Source organism: Microcaecilia unicolor, chromosome 3 (assembly GCF_901765095.1).
Source record: "Microcaecilia unicolor chromosome 3, aMicUni1.1, whole genome shotgun sequence".
Classification (NCBI taxonomy): Eukaryota; Metazoa; Chordata; class Amphibia; order Gymnophiona; family Siphonopidae; genus Microcaecilia; species Microcaecilia unicolor.
The window spans coordinates 27,476,466-27,500,379 of NC_044033.1; the positions used below are offsets into that span (position 1 = coordinate 27,476,466).

At 43.5% G+C, this 23,914-nt stretch overlaps 1 protein-coding gene across 1 annotated transcript in view; it reads left to right on the forward strand.

The window, feature by feature from the left end:
• The window catches only part of PLEKHH2 (pleckstrin homology, MyTH4 and FERM domain containing H2), a 229,114-nt gene that overhangs the window by 160,194 nt on the left and 45,006 nt on the right, over positions 1–23,914 (forward strand). Inside the window, exons 17-20 of the mRNA XM_030195794.1 lie at positions 8,959–9,138; positions 18,331–18,439; positions 19,233–19,345; positions 21,471–21,650. Of these exons, the coding sequence (XP_030051654.1) occupies positions 8,959–9,138; positions 18,331–18,439; positions 19,233–19,345; positions 21,471–21,650 (582 nt within the window). The remainder of the gene's footprint in view (positions 1–8,958; positions 9,139–18,330; positions 18,440–19,232; positions 19,346–21,470; positions 21,651–23,914) is intronic.

Genomic DNA, 23,914 nt, shown 5'->3' on the forward strand with positions numbered 1-23,914 from the left:
ATTTATAGGTACATTTTTCAAAGGCTTACTTGGGATCCACACGTGTAGATTAGGCAAAAATGCAGGTAGATCCTCAGAATCGTATTACTTGATTTTCAGTTGCCTGAAAGTCCACATGTGTATTTAGGCCCATTAAAAAGGGGTGGAGGTTAGAAGCTATACTCATACATTTGTTTGATACCATAGAAATGTATATGTATAGGTACCCCATATAAGAAGCTTGGGGAAGCTTAGCGGCTTAGCCTTCCAAGCCCAACCCAACCTTTTCTCCCTGTGATCACTTGTGCACCTGCTGGGATGCTGTATTGCAATCTGTAGTGGCAGCAACAAAAACAAACGAGCTTCCCCTCCCCACCTGCCTGACCTGCTGTCTCCCCAATTCGGTGGTGGCGAAGAAACAAACTGTGTGCGGGGCCATAGAGCTCTGCACGCCACTGCAGGATATGTCAGTCCTCCCCACACAGGAAGTTACATCATAAGGGGTGGGACTGGCAGAGGCGACAACAGCCCACAGAGCGCCATGGCCCTGCACACGGTTTCTGTTTCTTTGCCGCCACTGATTTGGGGAGGCAGCAGGTCAGGCAGGTGGAGAGGGGAAGCTCCCAGTTTGTTTTTCTTATTATATCTCGGTAGAGATGTCTATGAGCTTGTAAGTAGGTGGGGAGGAAAAGGAGAGAGAGAGAGAGCACAATTGAGGGGGGAAGTGACAGAGGGAGAAAGCGGGATAGTGGGGGGAGAGAGATGGGCATTGCTGGATGGTGGGTGAGAGAGAGGCACAGGGGCAACATTGGATATAGGGGGTAGGGAAAGAGAGAGAGAAGAGAGCCTGGATGGCTAAGAGTGGGGGAGAGAGAAAGAAGAGATGCTGCAGGGCAGAGGGAGAGACAGTGGAGTGATGTTGGATGGCGGGGTGGGGAGAAAGAGGAGATCCTGTGTCGTGTCCTTGGATCTCTGTTTTTGCCGTTCTCTTTCCATTATAGTGTGAAGGTGAGTTTGTTATGGTCTGACCATGGCACCTCTGCCCAGTTATGGTTCTCTATTATAAGATTGCTATTGGCTAAGAACCTATAAGCTAGTATGTCTAATTGATGATTTTTTACATGAGATGAGGTGGCTGGTGCCATTTTGAAGTTCCATTGGTTCAAGAAGTTTGTTAGAAGCCTGGTGTTGGCATCATGTTGCTTTTGTAGGTGTAGATTGATATCACCTAGAAGAAGGACATTCGAGAAGTTTATGCAAATGTTTGATATGAAGTCCATGAAGTCATCTTGGATACTGGACCAACTTCCAGGCAGACAGTAGAAAAGTATACCACATAATTCATCAGTTAATATTGAGTCTGTGATTTTGCATGCTATGATTTCAGTCACAGGGGATATATGTTCAGCTATGGTTTCTACTGTAAAGAAGGATTTATATATTAAGGTGACCCTGCCTCCTATCTTTTTAGTTCTGTTAATGTTTGTTTGTTATTTTATATCCCGATGGGCATAAGTCAGGTAGTACTGGATCATCTTGCATTTGCAGCCATGCTTCTGTTATGAATAGTATACGTAATTGTTCAGTTTCAATCCAGTCTCTAATTATGGTTGACTTGTTAATCGCTGATCTTACATGTATGTAACCTATAGGAATGGGTACATATGTATCAATGTTGATATTGGTGTACACTCTGTAAATGTCTTGCATTCTATCTTTTTTGATGTTCTGGCCATTGCAATTGTTATTTGTACTTATCTTTTTGGTATTGGTTAGGGTGTTGATCTCTGGTTTGTTTTGTTTTTTATTATTTGGTCTTTCCAAATTACAATCTAATAGACAAAAAATAAAGTAATCAAATCAATTAAAGTGTACAGGAAGGAGGAGAGGAGGGTAGGTGGAGGCGAGTGGTTACAAGTGGTTACGAGTCAAAAGCAATGTTAAAGAGGTGAGCTTTCAGTCTAGATTTAAAGGTGGCCAAGGATGGGGCAAGACGTAGGGGCTCAGGAAGTTTATTCCAGGCGTAGGGTGCAGCGAGACAGAAGGCGCGAAGTCTGGAGTTGGCAGTAGTGGAGAAGGGAACAGATAAGAAGGATTGCAGAACAAGTGAGTAAGGGTTAGGAGTGAAAAGCAGCATCAAAAAGGTGGGCTTTTAGCCTAGATTTGAAGACGGCCAGAGATGGAGCTTGACGGACCAGCTCAGGAAGTTTATTCCAGGCATATGGTGCAGCAAGATAAAAGGAACGGAGTCTGGAGTTAGCAGTAGAGGAGAAGGGTGCAGATAAGAGAGATGTACCCAGTGAATGGAGTTCCCTGGAAGGAGTGTAGGGAGAGATGAGAGTGGAGAGGTACTGAGGAGCTGCAGAGTGAATGCACTTATAGGTCAATAAGAGGAGTTTGAATTGTATGTGGAAACGGATAGGGAGCCAGTGAAGTGACTTGAGGAGAGGGCTAATATGAGCATAGCGACACTGGCAAAATATAAGTCGTTCTCTGACAGCCTGGGAGTGACATTGCCGAAGGGTTAGAAGGTAAAGTTTGCTTTTTTGCGGATGACACCAAGATTTGCAACAGAGTGGACACCCTGGAGGGAGTGGAAAACATGAAAAAAGATCTGCGGAAGCTAGAAGAATGGTCTAACGTTTGGCAATTAAAATTCAATGCGAAGAAATGCAAAGTGATGCATTTAGGGAGTAGAAATCCAAAGGAGACGTATGTGTTAGGCGGGGAGAGGGATCTTGGGGTGATAGTATCTGAGGACCTGAAGGCGAAGTATTGGAGTATTGTGTTCAGTTTTGGAGGCCGTATCTTGCGAAGGATGTTTAAAAAATGGAAGCGGTGCAAAGAAAAGCTACAAGAATGGTATGGCATTTGCGTTACAAGACTTATGAGGAGAGACTTGATGACCTGAACATGTATACCCTGGAGGAAAGGAGACACAGGGGTGATATGATACAGACGTTCAAATATTTGAAAGATTAATCCGCAAATCAACCTTTTCCAGAGAGGGGAAGGCGGTAGAATGAGAGGACATGAAATGAGATTGAAGGGGGGGCAGACTCAAGAAAAATGTCAGGAAGTATTTCTTCACGGAGAGAGTGGTGGATGCTTGGAATGCCCTCCCGCGGGAGGTGGTGGAAATGAAAACGGTAACGGAATTCAAACATGCGTGGGATAAACATAAAGGAATCCTGTTCAGAAGGAATGGATCCTCAGGAGCTTAGCCAAGATTGGGTGGCAGAGCCAGTGGTGGGAGGCGGGGCTGGTGGTTGGGAGGCGGGGATAGTGCTGGGCAGACTTATACGCTCTATGCCGGGGCTGGTGGTTGGGAGGCGGGGAAAATGCTGGGCAGACTTATACGCTCTGTGCCAGAGCTGGTGGTTGGGAGGCGGGGATAGTGCTGTGCCCTGAAGAGGACAGGTACAAATCAAGGTAGGGTATACACAAAAAGTAGCACATATGAGTTTATCTTTTTCTGCCGTCATCTATTATGTTACTGTGTTACATGATGGTACAGGGTCTCATGGCTGCCTCCTTGAAGTGGTGCCTTGGGCAAGAGCTCATAGGAAACTCATCAGTCATTTCTGCCCAGTCAGTGGTTGCTTATAACCTAGGAATATGATTGTCATCTGCTGTGGACTCCACAAGCATGCTCCAGCACGGCAGTAGCTAAAACCCAGCAACCTGTGAAAGAGAATTCCATTAGTAATCTCCAAGTGGATAGTAGTCACCATGGATGCCAGCCAAGGGGAGCCCATTGCCACGAGCAGGTGACTCAGGGATAATGGTTGCCTATAGAAGCAGCATGATTAATCAACCACTTGGAATTGAGAGCATGTCACAAGGCTCTGCTGGCGTTTCCCCATCTGTTCAAGGGAAACCTGTTTGGATTTTCTCCAACAATTCAACAGCTGTAGCCTATGTCAGCAGGCAAGGGGACATGAGAAGTGTGCCACTAGCCCTGGAGGCTTGTCTCCTCTCTGGCTGAGCTGAGCACCATCTGATGGCTGTTTCAATGGAGCATATATTAGGGAAATTAGTTCTTCAATCAGACTATTTGAGCAAACACTCTGAATCCTGAGGAGTGGGGACTCTTCTGTGAGAGCATTTGATCTGAAAATGAAACATTGCAGTTGCCCTCTTCTTGATCTGATGACAAACAGGTTGAATACCAAGGTTGCGAACTTCAGCTGATGTTGAGAGTTTGGGGCATAAGTCATCAATACCCTGGTGCAGTGTCTGTCAGGAACAGGCCACCTCTATGTCTTTCCTCTATGTCTTCCCTGATCAGCACATTAATTCAAAGAATTGCTTCCCATCCAGGTCGTGTGGATTTGATGGCTCCAGATTGCCCCAGAAGACCTTGGTATGCAGATCTGATTAAGTTCCAAACAGATGTCTTCTGTGTGAGGGGACAGTTCTGGTAAAGGGTTCTTCCACCTTTGGTCTTATGGCCTGGTTGTTGAGAGGTTAAAATTGAGACTTAAGAGGTACTCAGAGGTAGTCATTACCACCCTGCTGCAGGCTAGAAAATTTTCTGTATCGGTAGCATGTTCAAGAGTTTAGAGAATCTTTGGAAGCTGTTGTTTAGAAAGAGCTCTACATCCCAGAGAGGTATGTCTACCTTAAATTCTGAGATTTCTACAGAATGATCTTGTGAAGGGTCTCACCTTAGGCTCCTTGAAGGTTCAGGGTGTGGCATTAACTTGTTTTAGGGGCCATCTTGAGAACACTTCCTTAGCCACTCACCCTAATGTAATACATTTTTTCAAAGGAGTTAACCGTCTTTGTCACCAATAATTTCTGTATGTCCACAATGGAGCTTGATTCTGGTCCTTAAGCTGCTCCGGAAGTCTCCTTTCAAGCCACTAAAAAGGACCACTCTTAAGGATCTTCCATTGAAAACGGTATTTCTAGTGACAGTTACTTTGGCTTGCTGACTTTAAAAATTGAACGTACTCTTCATTCAAAGATCTTTTTGTAGTTCACGGAATAGGGAGTTTCCATTCACATATAGTTCCTTTCTTTCTTCAGAAAGTGATCTTGCCTTTTCACTTAAATCAGACCATGGTTCCTTTTTCCTTTTCACAAAGAAGATTATGGTGCAGTTTCCTCCATTGAGGTTTCTGGATGTGAGCAAAGTTTTGATGAGATACCTGGAAGAGACTAATGATTTTCATAGAACTGATAAGTTATTTTTTCTGTTTTGGAAGGCCAGGAAAGGTGAAGCTGTTTCTAAGGCAATGATAGCTTTTTGGCTAAAGGAAATGATTTCTCTGGCCTGTTTACTCGCGGGCGAGCAGCCTCCCTCATCCTTAAAGGTGCATTCCAACATGTTGTGGCTGCATCCTGAGTAGAACTAAGAGTTGGATATTTTGTAGAGTGGCGACATGGTCTTCTTTCTATACCTTTCTGAGACACTACTGCTTGGATATCACAGCTTGAGAAGAAGCTACTTTTGGAGATTCTGTGATTGCAGCAGGGGTCTCTAAATGTCTCCAAAGAAAAAAAATGAAACTGTAGACCAACAATCAAACAAAATCTCAACAACCACTGTGTATGAACCAACACAATTTTTAACTGACAACTCCTGAGGAGTAGAAGCTGGTGAGCAGAGTTGATGGCCTTAATACCCTGAATCAGCCTTTTGGTTAGGGGAAACACTAGCCACTGTCGGTGGGACCCAACATTCATGTTCCTGTTAAGCTTTGCTCTGTTGTACATTTAAATTCAAGGAGATGACATTCCCTGAATAAGTTTTGAAAGTATTTAACTCAATATTTATTGAGATATTTTCTACACAAAACATTTTTTCTGAGACTCCTTAAAAAGTATCGAAAGTATTTAATTTTACTTTAAGTGAGAAATGTTCTATTCAATTTCAAAATAAAATTACAAACAAGCATTTATACAGAATATTCTTTTCAGTGGGAGTTTTTTTAATGCCTGTGAGGTTACCCTTTTTGTAGGTGTGTGAGAACAAAAGCAGTTCCAGCCTGGAGTCTGATGCTTTTCCTTCCACTGTCTTGAATTTTTTTAAGTTTTGAATGTTTTATTGAACAGATCAAGCTAAGTACAATCAAGATGACAGATCAAAATATGATAAACCAACCACTACTACTACTACTTATCATTTCTATAGCGCTACTAGATGTACGCAGTGCTGTACACTTGAACATGAAGAGACAGTCCCTGCTCGACAGAGCTTACAATCTAATTAGGACATGCAAACAGGACAAATAAGGGATAAGGACAAAGGGTAGCAAGATTCCGGAATCCCAAAGAGTAGCAAGATTCTGTTTGGAATCCCAAAGAGTAACAAGATTCTGGAATCCCAAAGATGACTACTACTTATCATTTCTAAAGCGCTACTAGACATACGCAGCGCTGTACACTTGAACATGAAGAGACAGTCCCTGCTCGACAGAGCTTACAATCTAATTAGGTCAGACAAACAAGAGATAAGGGAATATTAAAGTGAGGATGATAAAATTAAGGGTTCTGAACAAGTGAATAAGGGTTAGGAGTTAAAAGCAGTATCACAAAACCAGAAAGTAAATAACCACCCCTTCCTACCCACAGACAAAAAATCAACTTCCTCCCCTCTAGAAACATACCCCCCCCCCCCCCCCCCCCGAGGTATCAGTGCATGATGAAAAGTCCAAACCATCTTGTACTATAGTTTAGCACAGTCGCTTTTGTGTATCTTCCATTTCTGATAGTTAGCCCAGACTTTTTGAAAAGGTACCAATAATCCATTCTATACAGCTATTAATTCCAACATGAAACAAATGTAGTTCAATTTGCGTAAAAGCATTGCCACCACAGGCGCTGCTGGCTGTTTCCAAGCAGCCACCAGAACCAACCTAGCTGCAGTAAACACATGAGTTGCAAATTTATGTTGTGGTGGTTTAATCCCAATGGGCCTGTCATGAAGTAAACAATGCTGCACCTTCAACAGATAGGAGAGACCCAAAATCTGTTGTACCAGCTGAAAAACAGACTGCCAATATGGTTGAATAATGGGACAAGCCCACCAAATATGGTACATGTCACCCTCTATACCACAGTTCCTCCAGCATTGTCCATTTGCATAGTGAAACATTTTAAAAAGTTTCTGTGGAGTATAGTTCCACTGTCTTGAATTTGTTGTTAGTTAAAATTGTTTTTGTTAAACTTTTTTGGTTGATGCACAGTGGTTGTTGAGATTTTGTTTGTCTCTAAACCTCTCCCAGCTTAAATAATGCTTTGTTATATCCCACAACCACTTGTTCTGGACTGATCTGGTGAGAATGGTAAGAAAGGAGAAAGTACATCTTACTTGCTAATTTTCTTTCCTTTAGTCGCATCAGATTAGTCCAGGTTCCTGTCCTTATTAAGAAACAAAATTTTGCTATGGTGTAGTTTGTCTGCCTCACAATTCAAGTTCTTGTTCTTCTTGTTGAATCTTGCAATGTTTTTATTCTGCAAATTGTGTGTGTTTAATTCTCTATGAAATGAAAGTTAATTTATTTCTATAGTTTTATAAGGGTTCAACTGCTTTGTTATGAAGAGTTGGAGCTGCACAGTGTCCTAATTAGGCAGAGCACACTTCTGTATTTTGCTGCTTCACCTACTGGCCAGAGAATTAGTAGGTAAGATTTAATTTCTCCTTATTTAAAAACAATGATCCCAGACTCATTTTGCGAGGGTAATAATACCCTCGGCAGAAGGCGTTATCCTAAAAATATCCTTATTGTATTGTAACATGGCATTGTCTTTGCTCTGGTGATCTGGATTTGGGTTTTAGATTTCATTACTCATTTTTGCCTAAGTCGAGTTATACGTGAGTTACAAACAGGTGCACAAGTTATTTCCCTTCCCAAGTAGGCTTACATTATAAGCATACTGAGGCAATTCTGTAATGGGGGGGCCGAACTTAGGTGTCTAGATGCAGTATCCTGAGTGCTAATTCTATAATGGCATCTGAATGCAGAGATACAGAATCCTTGCATTGCATCTGTGCGTCCACTTACACCATGTCAGTAGCAGGCCTGGGCCCTGCCCATGCTTCACCCTGTGTATGCCCCCTTGCATTTACACACTAAGCAAATCGTGTGCCCAAATTATAGAATTTCACTGATTACTCGGGTAATAGGCATGCAAACGTACATTCACCTGGATAACATTCCTCCCCGTGAACTCAGCTCACTGGACAAATCTCTCTTGTCGTCTCCCTTCTCCTCCACTGCTAACTCCAGGCTTCGTTGCTTTTCTCTCGCGGCACCTTATGTCTGGAATAGACTTCCCGGACCTATACGTCTAGCTTCATCTCTACCTGTTTTCAAATCTATGCTGAAAACCCACCTTTTCACTATTGCTTTTAGCTCCTAGCCACTACTCAATTGCCCTCCCCCTTGTCCCTTCCTTCCTTCTCACCCTTACTTCCCTCACCCTTAACTGTCTCGTCTGTCTGTACTGTTTAGATTGTAAGCTCTTTTGAACAGGGACTGTCTCTCTTTATGTCAGGTGTTCAGCGCTGCGTGCGTCTGGTAGCGCTATACAAATGCTAATAATAGTAATAATAATAACTGCTAGTATTCTATAATTTTAGCACATTGATGGCACTTAAATTAGTTACAGAATGAGGGGGATTCTGCTTATAATCTATTTATATACCACTCTTTGGCCCTATGGAGAGGAGCAGTATATAAATAAGGCAGTAGTTGTACCTGCAGAAACAGAAGGTGAAGTAACCTGCTCAATGATTTTCAGTGGGAGAAACATAGTTTGAACGCTAGCTTTTTTGGTTCTTAGCCTGTTGCGCCAACCACTAGGCTGCTATTCCACCATAGACGGTGTTCCTATAGTGATACCTGCTGGCACAATTGCAGAAATAACTCTTTTTCTCCAAGCTGTCCTGTAAATGTACTGATGTTTAACCCAAGGATAGAGGACAAAAGTTGGCAGTTCGGTCACATTTGATGCTTAACTTCCCAGTTTCCTCTAGGTCAAATCAAGCTGTGGGAAGCGAAAGTTGAAGAAGTAGACAGGTCGTGCGATTCAGATGAAGACTACGAGGCCAGCAGCCGCAGTTTATTATCAACACATTATACCATTGCTGTCCAGCCCAAAGAACAAGGACCCACCTACCTCCTCATTGGGTCCAAACACGAGAAGGTATTATATATCTTACCTGTGCTTGTGAATAGACATAGCTGGGATTATTTTCCTGACTGTTGGTATAGATTTATTTGTCCACATTATATCCTGTCCATTCTCCAGCTATCTCAAGATAATTTGCTTCTATCAGCTTTCTCTTGATCTGCTGCATGCCAGAAATACCAAGAGGACTTATTTTATTTATTTATTTATTTATTTAATTGCATTTGTATCCCACATTTTCCCACATATTTGCGGGCTCAGTGTGGCTTACAATACATTGCAAATAATGGAAATACAGTTTGTTACATTACGATTATGGGTTACATTGTGAAAAGTTAAGAAGATAGAGTCAGATCAATCACCTTTGGGGCGTAGAAACTATAGGATATGACGTTGGGGAATTGCTATGGTGATCGAATAATAGCAAGAGAGCGATGGGGTAAACAGTTTTTATCTATGGGTAGATTGTTGGAAGGGAGAGAGTACGGGGAAGTGGAGTACGTGAGGTAATGTCTTGAGGCATTGTTGTGATGTATATGAGATTTATATGTTTTGATCCTTGCGGTATGTTTTTTCGAAGAGATAGGTCTTCAATCGTTTGCGGAAGTCTGTCAACTCATAGACCGCTCTCAGGCCACGTGGTAGTGTTAACGCTATAGCATTTTCTAACATCAGAGTCATTTTGATAGTCTGGAGAGCATAATAGTCAAAAGTATGAAATTTGCTGTAAGGTGCAAGGAGATAAAATTTGACTGATATATTTTCCTGTTGTGCATGGCCTGAAGGAGGCAGCTACCATTCAGCAGTATATGCTGTTTCCTTGGGCTAGGAAATTTACGGACAAAACTGAAATATTTACCTGAAAATGGAAGGATGTACTCTATCATAATGGCATCCTATATAATAAAAAGCACCTCCAACGTTCTGAAGCTGACACCATGGCACAAAAACACTGTACCATTCATGCTCTCCGACGCATGAAATGACGACGTAACTTCCTGGTACATCACACGCAGCTGAGACCAACCAGAACAAAGCAACACGCCCCAAACACCGTGCCCCAACGTCAACGGCACACAAACGGCGAGAAGTACAGCGCAGGTGTAAAGCACAGGGAAACTCATTCACACACACACACACTAGAAAAAAGCCCCCCCCCCCCCCCCCCGGTCACTCGCACCAATTTCGGACACCCGCAATCAAATAACAGACTCCGGACCACCCCCTCCTCCACCAAAACAGACCTAATCAGCAAAATCATCAAACACATTATCACACCTCCCATCACGATAAACCTCCGGCCGCAGAGGAAAACAACCTCTTCCCCCCGCCCTCACGGATCGTCGTCCCTCCCAAACACCCTACCTCACACTTGCAGGCAAGCTCCATCGACGGAGTTACGGAAAATTAAAAAAAAAAAATAGCGACATCAAGAACAAAACCCACTCCACCCCTCAACTAACTCAGACCCCACTCCAAACACCCACACATTTCACACACTCACGCCCCCACCCCCCGGAACTGACAGACAGAAACACACACAATACTTGCAGGCAAGCTCCATCGACGGAGTTACGGAAAAAAAAACCCCCAGCGAAATCAAAAACAAAACCCACTTCACCCCTCAAATAACGCAGAACCCACTCCAAACACCTCCACATTTCAAACACCCCCGCCCCCCCCCCCCCCCCCGGCACTGACAGACAGAAACACACACAATACATCCTCCCTCCACCCCCCAAAAAGAAAACACGCGAAAACACAACAAAACCTTCAAAGTTCCAAAACAAATCCTCCAACTTTAACAGCACAACAGAAAAAAAAAACAATCCACCCCTCAGCAAAGGTTGACCCCCCCCCCCTCCAACCACCCTCACATTTCAACAACACAAGGACACCACCCCCAAACCCCCCTGACAGGGACACCCTGACAGGGACAGACAACAACACACACGCACAATACCATTACACTGCCAACACCATGCAACAATAACCACACTCAAAGCCACACACCACTCCATCCCACTTTGCCAGCATGGAACATCCCCCAAACCACCCCCCCCCCCCCCACAAAAAAAAAACAACCAAAGACACTCATCACCAACCTCCAAACACAGCCCACCCTCACTCACACACACACAAACTAACTCTGTCACACAGACACACACCCTATGTAGCTCAGTGACACACATGATCTTTCAGAAGCCCCCCCCCCCCCGACCCACTCTCTCTATCTCACACACACACATTCACTCTCACTCTCACATACACTCTCTGAAACATACACACTCCGAGGAAAACCTTGCTAGCACCTGTTTCATTTGTGTCAGAAATGGGCCTTTTTTTACTAGTAAGAACATAAGAGTAGCCGTACTGGGTCAGAACAATAGTTCATCTAGCCCAGTACATAGTGGTTGAGAAGATGGATAAAACCCTGCTGGAGAGACTGCAACAGTCAATAGCCTGAAGATTCCTAAATATATTGTGGTAAAAGGAGGCCCTGCTGTACCTTCAGCGGGCGTTTTTGGCAGTCGCTGAGGCACCTTTTTACTGCAGCAGGTAAAAAGGCTGTCCATTTTTGGGAAAAAGAAATGGCTTTGCAGTAAGTGATGCATTTACTGCACAGCCATTTCGGTGGGGACTCCTTACCACCACCACCCACTGAGTTGGCAGTAAGGGCTTCTGCGCTAACCCAGTGGTAACTGGGCAGCGATTACTGCTGGTTCCGTTCCGGCGCTACAAAGATAGGACATATTTTTGTAGCACCGGAAATAGCGTGTGCTAGGGGTGGGAACAGGAACCCGATGGTAGTTCGGATTGGCGCATTTCAAGCCTGCGGTGGGCTTACCGCTGCTTAGTAAAAGGGCCCGTAAGCAAAGAGCAAATAATCAAGAAACTGCAGACAGCTCAAAACACTGCAGCTAGACTTATATTCGGTAAAACAAAATATGAAAGTGCTAAGCCCCTGCGAGAAAAGCTACACTGGCTCCCACTTAAAGAACGCATCACGTTCAAAATATGTACCCTAGTTCACAAAATCATTCACGGAGATGCCCCAGCCTACATGTCAGACCTGATAGACTTACCACCCAGGAATGCTAAAAAATCATCCCGTACATTCCTTAATCTTCACTTCCCCAACTGTAAAGGTCTAAAATACAAACTAACGCATGCGTCAACCTTTTCCTATTTGAGCACACAATTCTGGAACGCGCTGCCGCGCAGCTTAAAAACAATCTATGAACTAACTAACTTTCGCAAACTATTGAAAGCCCATCTCTTTAACAAGGCATACCACAAAGATCAAAAAATGTGAACTCCTACACAAATAGTAACATAGTAAATGACGGCAGAAAAAGACCTGCATGGTCCATCCAGTCTGCCCAACAAGATAAACTCATATGTGCTACTTTTTGTGTATACCTTACCTTGATTTGTACCTGTCCTTTTCAGGTCACAGACAGTCTGCCCAGCACTATCCCCGCCTCCCAACCACCAGCCCCACCTCCCACCATCGGCTCTGGCACAGACCGTATAAGTCTGCCCAGCACTATCCCCACCTCCCGCCACCGGCTCTGCCACACAATCTCGGCTAAGCTCCTTAGGATCCATTCCTTCTGATCAGGATTCCTTTATGTTTATCCCACGCGTGTTTGAATTCTGTTACCATTTTAATTTCCACCACCTCCCGCGGGAGGGCATTCCAAGCATCCACTACTCTCTCCGTGAAAAAAATACTTCCTGACATTTTTCTTGAGTCTGCCCCCCTTCAATCTCATTTCACGTCCTCTCGTTCTACTGCCTTCGCACCTCCGGAAAAGGTTCATTTGCTGATTAATACTTTTCAAATATTTGAACGTTTGTATCATATCACCCCTGTTTCTCCTTTCTTCCAGAGTATACATGTTCATGTCATCAAGTCTCTGCTCATACGTCTTGTAACGCAAATCCCTTACCATTCTCGTAGCTTTTCTTTGCACCGCTTCAATTCTTTTTACATCCTTCGCAAGGTACGGCCTCCAAAACTGAACACAATACTCTAGGTGGGGCCTCACCAACGACTTATACAGGGGCATCAACACCTCCTTTCTTCTGCTGGTCACACCTCTCTCTATACAGCCTAACAACCTTCTATCTACGGCCACCGCCTCGTCACACTGTTTCGTCGCCTTCAAATCCTCAGATCCTATCACCCCAAGATCCCTCTCCCCGTCCGTACCTATCAGATTCTCCCCACCTAACACATACGTCTCCCGAGGATTTCTATTCCCTAAGTGCATCACTTTGCATTTCTTCCAAGACCGAGCTCCTCGTCTTTCCTCCCAAACCCACTTCTCCTCTTCCTCCACTCTCTATCTCTGTTGATAACACCCTCATCCTCCCCGTCCCATCTGCCCGCAACCTCGGAGTCATCTTTGACTCCTCCCTCTCCTTCTCTGCGCATATCCAACAGACTGCCAAGACCTGTCGCTTCTTCCTCTTCAACATCAGCAAAATTCGCCCTTTCCTCTCTGAGCACACCACCAGAACTCTCGTCCACGCTCTCATTACCTCTCGCCTTGATTACTGCAACTTACTCCTCACCGGCCTCCCACTCAGCCATCTATTCCCCCTTCAATCAGTTCAGTACGCTGCTGCACGTCTTATATTCCGCCAAAACCGATATACTCATATCACCCCTCTCCTCAAATCACTTCATTGGCTTCCAATCAGATATCGCATACAATTCAAGCTCCTCCTCCTTACCTACAAGTGCACTCAGTCTGCGGCTCCTCACTACCTCTCCACCCTCATCTCCCCCTATGTTCCCGCCCGTAACCTCCGCTCACAGGACAAAGCCCTTCTCTCAGTACCCTTCTCCACCACTGCCAACTCCAGGCTCCGCTCATTCTGCCTTGCTTCACCCTATGCCTGGAACAATCTTCCTTTACCCATACGCCATGCCCCCTCCCTACCCATCTTCAAATCTCTGCTTAAAACTCACCTCTTCTATGCTGCCTTCGGCGCCTAACCGCTCTAGATAGACAGAATGCCCCTATCTATCCACTCTATCAGATTAACTGTTCACTCGTCCTCTAGATTGTTCACTTGTCTTTAGATTGTTCTCTTGTCTTTTAGATTGTAAGCTCTTTGAGCAGGGACCGTCCTTCTATGTCTAAATTGTACAGCGCTGCGTAACCCTAGTAGCGCTTTAGAAATGCTAGTTAGTAGTAGTAGTAGTAGTCTCCCGAGGATTTCTATTCCCTAAGTGCATCACTTTGCATTTCTTCGTTGAATTTTAATTGCCAAACCTTAGACCATTCTTCTAGCTTCCTCAGATCCTTTTTCATGTTTTCCACTCCCTCCCGGGTGTCCACTCTGTTACAGATCTTAGTATCATCCGCAAATAGGCAAACTTTACCTTCTAACCCTTCGGCAATGTCACTCACAAATATATTGAACAGAATCGGTCCCAGCACCGATCCTTGAGACTGAAAGGAGCAGCTCGCAGAGTAAAAAACTTGCATCAGGCGTGGATGCTGTTTAAAAACACCATCCTGGAGGTTCAGGACAAATATATTCCACGTATTAGAAAAAAGGGAAAAAAGACTAAACGTCAGCCGGCGTGGCTAAACAGTAAGATAAAGGAAATCATTAGAGCCAAAAAACAATCCTTCAGAAAGTGGAGAAGAGAACCAACTGAAAGTAACAGGATAGATCATAAGGAATGCCAAGCCAAATGCAAAGCGGAGATAAGGAGGGCAAAAAAGGACTTTGAGAAGAAATTAGCGTTGGAAGCAAAAATACATAGTAAAAATTTTTTTAGATACATTAAAAGCAGGAAACCGGCCAAAGAGTCGGTTGGGCCGCTGGACGAAAATGGTGTTAAAGGGGCGATCAAGGAGGACAAAGCCGTAGCGGAGAAATTAAATGAATTCTTTGCTTCGGTCTTCACCGAGGAGGATTTGGGGGGGACACCGGTGCCGGAAAGAATATTTGAAGCGGGGGAGTCGGAGAAACTAAACAAATTCTCTGTAACCTTGGAGGATGTAATGGGTCAGTTCAGCAAGCTGAAGAGTAGTAAATCACCGGGACCTGATGGTATTCATCCCAGAGTATTAATAGAACTAAAAAATGAACTTGCGGAGCTACTGTTAGAAATATGCAATCTGTCCCTAAAATCGAGTGTAGTACCGGAAGACTGGAGGGTAGCCAATGTTACTCCGATTTTTAAGAAGGGTTCCAGAGGAGATCCGGGAAATTATAGACCGGTGAGTCTGACGTCGGTGCCGGGCAAGATGGTGGAGGCTATTATTAAGAATAAAATTGCAGAGCATATACAAAAACATGGACTGATGAGACAAAGTCAGCACGGATTTAGTGAAGGGAAGTCTTGCCTCACCAATCTAATGCATTTTTTTGAGGGGGTAAGCAAACATGTGGACAATGGGGAGCCGGTTGATATTGTATATCTGGATTTTCAGAAGGCGTTTGACAAAGTGCCGCACGAAAGACTCCTGAAGAAATTGCTAGAGTCATGGAATCGGAGGTAGGGTATTATTATGGATTAAGAACTGGTTGAAAGATAGGAAGCAGAGAGTAGGATTGCGTGGCCAGTATTCTCAGTGGAGGAGGGTAGTTAGTGGGGTCCCGCAGGGGTCTGTGCTGGGTCCGTTGCTTTTTAATGTATTTATAAATGACCTAGAGATGGGAATAACTAGTGAGGTAATTAAATTCGCCGATGACACAAAATTATTCAGGGTCGTCAAGTCGCAGGAGGAATGTGAACGATTACAGGAGGACCTTGCGAGACTGGGAGAATGGGCGTGCAAGTGGCAGATGAAGTTCAATGTTGACAAGTGCAAAGTGATGCATGTGGGTAAGAGGAACCCGAATTATAGCTACGTCTTGCAAGGTTCCGCGTTAGGAGTTACGGATCAAGAAAGGGATCTGGGTGTCGTCGTCGATGATACGCTGAAACCTTCTGCTCAGTGTGCTGCTGCGGCTAGGAAAGCGAATAGAATGTTGGGTGTTATTAGGAAGGGTATGGAGTCCAGGTGTGCGGATGTTATAATGCCGTTGTATCGCTCCATGGTGCGACCGCACCTGGAGTATTGTGTTCAGTACTGGTCTCCGTATCTCAAAAAAGATATAGTAGAATTGGAAAAGGTACAGCGAAGGGCGACGAAAATGATAGTGGGGATGGGACGACTTTCCTATGAAGAGAGGCTGAGAAGGCTAGGGCTTTTCAGCTTGGAGAAGAGACGGCTGAGGGGAGATATGATAGAAGTGTATAAAATAATGAGTGGAATGGATCGGGTGGATGTGAAGCGACTGTTCACGCTATCCAAAAATACTAGGACTAGAGGGCATGAGTTGAAGCTACAGTGTGGTAAATTTAAAACGAATCGGAGAAAATGTTTCTTCACCCAACGTGTAATTAGACTCTGGAATTCGTTGCCGGAGAACGTGGTACGGGCGGTTAGCTTGACGGAGTTTAAAAAGGGGTTAGATAGATTCCTAAAGGACAAGTCCATAGACCGCTATTAAATGGACTTGGAAAAATTCCGCATTTTTAGGTTTAACTTGTCTGGAATGTTTTTACGTTTGGGGAGAGTGCCAGGTGCCCTTGACCTGGATTGGCCACTGTCGGTGACAGGATGCTGGGCTAGATGGACCTTTGGTCTTTCCCAGTATGGCACTACTTATGTACTTATGTACACCTTTCCCTCCTCCGAGCGAATTCCATTCACCACCACCCTCTGTCATCTGTCCGTCAACCAGTTCCTAATCCAGTTCACCACTTCGGGTCCTATCTTCAGCCCATCCAGTTTATTTAAGAGCCTCCTGTGGGGAACCGTGTCAAAAGCTTTGCTGAAATCTAAGTAGATTACGTCCATAGCTCGTCCCTGATTCAATTCAATATCCAGAATTGTCTTACAATATTTGCTTGTTACACTACTATCATGTTTTATCGTTATCATGCTACCCAAGATCTTTCTGTAATACTAAATATCTATTTTCTAATGTATTTCCACCAGTCATGATGTATTGTAAGCCACATTGAGCCTGCAAAGGGGTGGGAAAATGTGGGATACAAATGCAATAAATAAATAGTGAAAGGGCCCCATTATTTATTAGTTCTTAGAATCATTAGTGAATTATAATCATTGTAACTGTAGCTTATTTGCTGTTTTAAATGTATACTGTGATATAGTAGCACAAATCAAAGGCATTCCATACCTGATAGGGGGAACTGATTATAGAGAATGCGCATTTAGAGTGATACACAGGGCATATTTTACTCAGGTTCAACTGTATAAATCTGGGGGTATTGAAACAGCTCTTTGTTTGAAATGTAATAATGCTGAGAACTCCATTTATCACGCGATGTGGAACTGTGTATTAATACAACGATATTGGAGACAAATAACTACTTATCTTACAGGTATGTAGTAGAGTAGCTATGAATCCATTGCAACTAATATTAGATATGAAGGAGGTACAACCGAGCTTAAATGCAGATAAAATATTGCTACGGCGCAAATTATGTCTGATAGCAAGGAAATGTATTATGCAACACTGGACTGCGCACAATCCGCCAAATTTTTGGCACTGGCGTAATCAAGTACACCAACTGTTGGTCTGGGAAGCAAAAGAGGCTAAAGGAAATGATAAAAGAAAAACGCGATTTCTTAAAATCTGGGGCTGCTACTTGGAAAAGATGACACAGAAAGGGCGGAGTCTGATTACTAATACTTTATGAATGGATTCTATATGATACCAGAAACGCTTGGAGATTAATGTGGGTTGCAGGGAAGAGTATGAAGAATGGGAGGGCAGGGGGGGTTGGGAATGGGAAGGGGAACTAGTAGATATAAGGACGGAAGAATGAAACATAATAATATTATGGAAGATAATAGTTGATTTTATTGTATTAATACAGGATAAATGAGGTGGAAAACATCTGTTTATGTTAAACATTGGCAATAATGCAGTGTTATGTTGATTTCTTTAATAATAAAAATTGTTGAAACATAAATGTATACTGTGCTGACTTCTTGAATATTATAATATTTTGTCATTAGACTTGATGCACATCACCTTGGATGAATCTCTTCAAAAAGGCAGCTAATAAGTCAGAAGAAATTAAAAAAAAAAAAAAGAGGTAAAACTGTTATAAACTTGCATGCATCGAGGCTGAAGATATCTGTTCTGTTTTCTCAGGACACCTGGCTCTATCACCTGACCGTTGCTGCTGGAAGCACATGTGTGAACGTCGGATCTGAATTTGAACAGCTTGTTTGCAAACTGTTGAATTTAGAAGGAGAATCTTGTAAGTTACCATCAGATCCTGGAACAACTACTGTGGAAATCCGGATCGCGTTCACCTAACACGTGACTCTAGATTCTTACCAAGCTTCACTGCTTATATGACATCTAAATCCATCCTAAATACCAGACAACGAAACTTATACCAGAACTGGACATAACCGAACCCTCTATATTTGACTACTTCATTTACTTTGTCACTAATGAACTTTAACGCAATACCATTGTATTTCTCTGTACTTTACTGCTTAATTTACTCTTGTCACTTATGAACTTTAATGCAATACCACATTGTATTTCGCATCCCGGAAATGGCGATCGCCGTTACGGAATAATGTAAGCCACATTGAGCCTGCAAATAGGTGGGAAAATGTGGGATACAAATGCAACAAATAGTAATAATAATAAATCCCCTATAACTTCCTCACTGTTAAGCTCACCTTGAGTAGACAATTAGGGGTCAATATTCAAAGGGAATTATCCGGATAAATGCAGCTACTCTATACATATATTCAGCGCTGCCTGCAGTCCAGATAGTGAGGCTGAATATAACTGTATAAGATAAGTACCATGGCCCCAATTTTTTTAAATAATTCTTATTGCAGTGTTTAAATAAAAGGCCATACAAGTTTAGCTTAGACCTTCCATCCCAGAATTAGCTGTGTGTATGTTTCTGAAGTATCATCCTTGTATAGCGCCTTGGTATCCTGTTTAGATAAGTGGCATTTCCGTGGTTGAGGGACTTACCTTAGGCCACAAGTAACATAATGCTTCTCGTCACGTTATTTCTTATTCAGGCTCTCAGATTTGGCGACACCCCATCCTCTGTCACACCAAAGAAGGACTTAAATCTCCTCTCACAACCCTGCCCTCGGAGGCCTTGCAAACAGAAGCTATTAAACTCTTTAAGGTAAAATAAATGTGCAATCCAAATCTATTCCTCTCAGCATTTCAGGGCTTTAGTTTGTACTTAAAAACATAACGAATAAAAATAAAACAAAACATTGAAAAGAAAATAAGATGGTACTTTTTTTTATTGGACTAACAATATATTTTTTTGATTAGCCTTCTTCAGATCAGAAATAAACAAATGTTGGGAGTGGAGGAGTGGCCTAGTGGTTAGGGTGGTGGACTTTGGTCCTGGGGAACTGAGGAACTGAGTTCAATTCCTGGCACAGGCAGCTCCTTGTGACTCTGGGCAAGTCACTTAACCCTCCATTGCCCCATGTAAGCCACATTGAGCCTGCCATGAGTGGGAAAGCGCAGGGTACAAATCTAACAAAAATAAAATAGATACTATTGGACATTCTACATGGAATGTTGCTACTGTTGGACATTCTACATGGAATGTTGCTATTCCACTAGCAACATTCCATGTAGAAGGCTGCGCAGGCTTCTGTTTCTGTGAGTCTGACGTCCTGCATGTACGTACGTCAGACTCACAGAAGCAGAAGCCTGTGCGGCCACATTGGTGATCTGCAAGGGCCGACTTCTACATGGAATGTTGCTAGTGGAGGAGTGGCCTAGTGGTTAGGGTGGTGGACTTTGGTCCTGAGGAACTGAGTTCGATTCCCACTTCAGGCACAGGCAGCTCCTTGTGACTCTGGGCAAGTCAACCCTCCATTGCCCCATGTGAGCCGCATTGAGCCTGCCATGAGTGGGAAAGCACGGGGTACAAATGTAACAAAAAAAATATATATATCATCAGTATATATAAGTGAAACACAAAAGCATTTCAATGACAGTTTCACAGGAAGAGGGTGGGGTGGGTTAGGTGAGAAACAGGGGGAGCTGAGTGGATGAGAGACAGGGAGAGATGGATGGTAGATAAGAGGGTGACAAAGCAATAGAATTTTATGGTTTATAATGGGCTAGAAAACTTAGATCTTTAAGTAGTATCTGGTGGGTGTCAAAATATTTAATCATTTTGACTTCAAAGATCTTACATTCCTGGGTTGTCTTAAACTTTCCTTTTAGTATTTTCACCATAAAATTATTGATGCAGTGTTCTGGTTTTGTAAATTGCTGTCCCACAGAGGTAACATCCTGGTTGGCATTAGCACTTTTTATATGAGGTCTATGTAGATTAAATCTCGCCTTTACCATCTGGCTTGTTTCTCCAATATAGCACCCTTTTTCATACTTTTTACATTGAATGAAATGTACCGCACTTGAAAATGAGCATGTGAAGGATTCCTTTATGTTGAATGTTTTTCCTTTGTGAATGACTATGGGATCCTGTGAAATGTGTTGGCATAGTTTACAGCTAGATATGTTGCAAGGATGTGAGCCACTTCGAGTTTCTTTTGGGGAGCTTGCTTTTCACTAGTTTGTATTTTTAAGTTGGGTGGCTGTCAGAAGTCCAGCGCTGGTGGGGATAGGAATATCTCTTTCAGTAGCTCATCCTCCTGGAATAATGGCTGTAGATCTTTTATGATTCTTCTCAATTCTTCTAGCTCTGGGTTGTATGTCACCACAAGGGGGATTCTGAGGGGCTCGTTTTCAAAACACTTAGATTTGTAATGTTCCATAGGTTACTATGCAACTTTGTAAACCTAAGTGCTTTGAAAATACACCTATGAGACTCCCTCACCTTCTTGTTATGACATTGTTAGCAATGCCGGTGGTGGGAGGCAGAGCTGGTGGTTGGGAGGCGGGGATAGTGCTGGGCAGACTTATATGGTCTGTGCCAGAGCCAGTGGTGGGAGGCGGGGCTGGTGGTTGGGAGGCGGGGATAGTGCTGGGCAGACTTATACGGTCTGTGCCAGAGCCGGTGGTGGGAGGCGGGGATAGTGCTGGGCAGACTTATACGGTCTGTGCCCTGAAGAGCACAGGTACAAATCAAAGTAGGGTATACACAAAAAGTAGCACATATGAGTTATCTTGTTGGGCAGACTGGATGGACCGTGCAGGTCTTTTTCTGCCGTCATCTACTATGTTACTATGTTAGCTCTGCACTAGTAACAACAAACCCAACCCAGAATCATACTGGGCAACTTGGTTCTAAGCAAGTGCTGATTCTTTTTTCCCTGCAGATCTGCCAGTTATTTATCAATGCTGCTGTGGATTCTCCTGCCATTGATTACCACGTGTCCTTGGCTCAAAGTGCTTTGCAGGTCTGCCTTACCCATCCGGAACTACAGAACGAGATCTATTGCCAGCTCATCAAACAGACGAGGAAGAGGCAGGCACAGAACCCGTCAGGACCAGTGCAGGTACAAGGCAATGCGGGGCTTTCTTTGGCACATTGTCCAAACTGACACTACGTACAGTAAGGTGGAGAAATTCCTCTTAGTTCGACTTGATCAGTTTAGGGTCAGGTTCATGTACAACCTGCTGCTGTTTCTTATCTGTAATCCAGGGAAAACTTACTTTCCCTTGCTTCTCAGAAATAACAGAAAATGCTGCAAAAATTGTATTTAAGGCTTTTTTTTAAGTGTTTATAAATTGTAAAGTTCTATGTTTATTTTCCATTTAATTAAGAGCTCTTTGAAGGTACAGGAAACATTGTTTAATGGGTATTTTTGCTGCTGAGATACTATTGCGGGGTAACTTTTTAAATTGAATCAAATACACCCATTTGTACAGCTGAGGAGTTCTCAGTGTGCAAAAGGGACAAAAACAGAGTGAAGGGTCAAAGACGGGGCAAGGGGAGGAAGGAGAAAGAACTAGGGAAAATAGTTTTTTTTGTGTGTGTTTATCCAATAAACATTTGTCGTTTTATTTTGTTTGTTTATTTATTTTGTCATGGGAATGCTTTGCCATTATTTATTGGTTAAAGCTGAAAATCAAAAGCCCTAGCTATATTTCCTTAGCTTTCTCATCAGACCTGTCCAGAACTTGTGGGTATTGTGTCCACCAACCAGCAGACGAAGATAAAAAAAAACAAACTAGGCCCATGTGATTTGTCCCTTAAGGGCACCATGCAGGCAGGATCTGTAGTGTTGTGCTGTCTTTATATTCTGGGCTGGATAGGCTTGATAGCCTCCAAAACCAGTTCTCATTGGTTATATGAGCTAGCTGCCTCTCCACATGAGAAAGTCAGCAGGAAAAGAGAACACTTTTATAGGAAATAACCTGGACCAGAGCGATAACTGGATTCTAGTTGAGAGCAGGGAGCTCTAACTTGGAAATGTTAGAACTTGTCGGGAATACCTAGGTCTGTTCCTCTATGGCAGCCCGAAGATTTACTTTTGGAATAGCAAGTATACCTTGCTTTCTCTTTCTTTCACTGTGTGACAAAACAGTGAATTGTGCTAATGGGTTGAGGAATTTTGCATGATGAAAGCTCGGCTGCTATCCTCCTATCCTCCAGTGAAGCCTTGATGGCTATAATGAGGCCCATAAGAAAAGAGCTCCAGGGCAAAGAATCCCTAGGCAAAACTTAGAGGACTCAGGCCCAGATGCATCAACCAAATGTAAAAAAATCTAAAACGTAAAAGTGCTTACCGAATTTGAAAAAAACGAAGAATGCACCAAAAAAACAAGTCACACATGTTCGGTGCGGTATTGTAAAGTACAATGCATTACAGATTCGTAATCCCCGTCGGTAATCGGCTCCTAAAACATGCGCAGAGCCACAAACTTCAACACAAACGTATTAAACCTACGTAGGTTGCTTACGTCAGATGGGGGCGTGCGAGGGGGGGGATCGGGACATGCGAGCATTTAGCTCTGTGATCCTAGCAGGAGAGTGCAGTTGAAGAGGGCCTCCTCAAGACTCCAAAAGGACGTCCTTCATAAAACCCCCTTTCTAACAAAAGACCTCTTTTACTGTGATTCCCTTTAGCTCAGCAGAGAGACCTGGGCCCGCCCGCCCCCAGCTGGGGGAAACAGAGGAAGGGAGGGGGAGGGGGACCTGACCTGAGCAGTTTAAAGTTGTTTTCAGAACGCTTCAGAGGAGAGCAGAGAAGCAGGGAGGTGGTGTTTATCTCATTTTTGTTTTTAAACATGCCAGCTTGGAATTTTAAGGTGCAGGGGGAAGCGGGGAGATGACAGCTCAGGCCTTTACGACTGCTCTGACCATACGTTTAATATGTCCCGGTAAATGATTCGGTATAATTGTCGGTATTGTTAGTGCATCCCGAATCGTCCACATTACAATGGTAGTTACTCTTTTGTATTCCGTTTTCGTTAGCTGCTTGCTTCGTTGGAAAAAGGACTTTAATGCATGCAACGGTTAGGAATTTCCTTAGTTAAAGGGTTGTTAGAGGGTCGTTAAGGTTTAGTGCATCTGGCCCTCAGTTGCATGGTCACATTGAGAGAAGCCAGTGGAGTTTTTGCTTTTACGTCTCCCGATATGATGCATTTCCTTCGGACCAGCTGCCAATGTCATCATTCAGTTCAACAACATACTCCATTTTAGTAAGAATTTAGTTGAGTATTTGTGAAAGAAACTTTTGGGGGTTTGTTTTCGGTGTACTGAAGGAGAACAGCTTTTGGCACCCATTCTGGCTTTTGCGAAAGGACAGCAAGACAC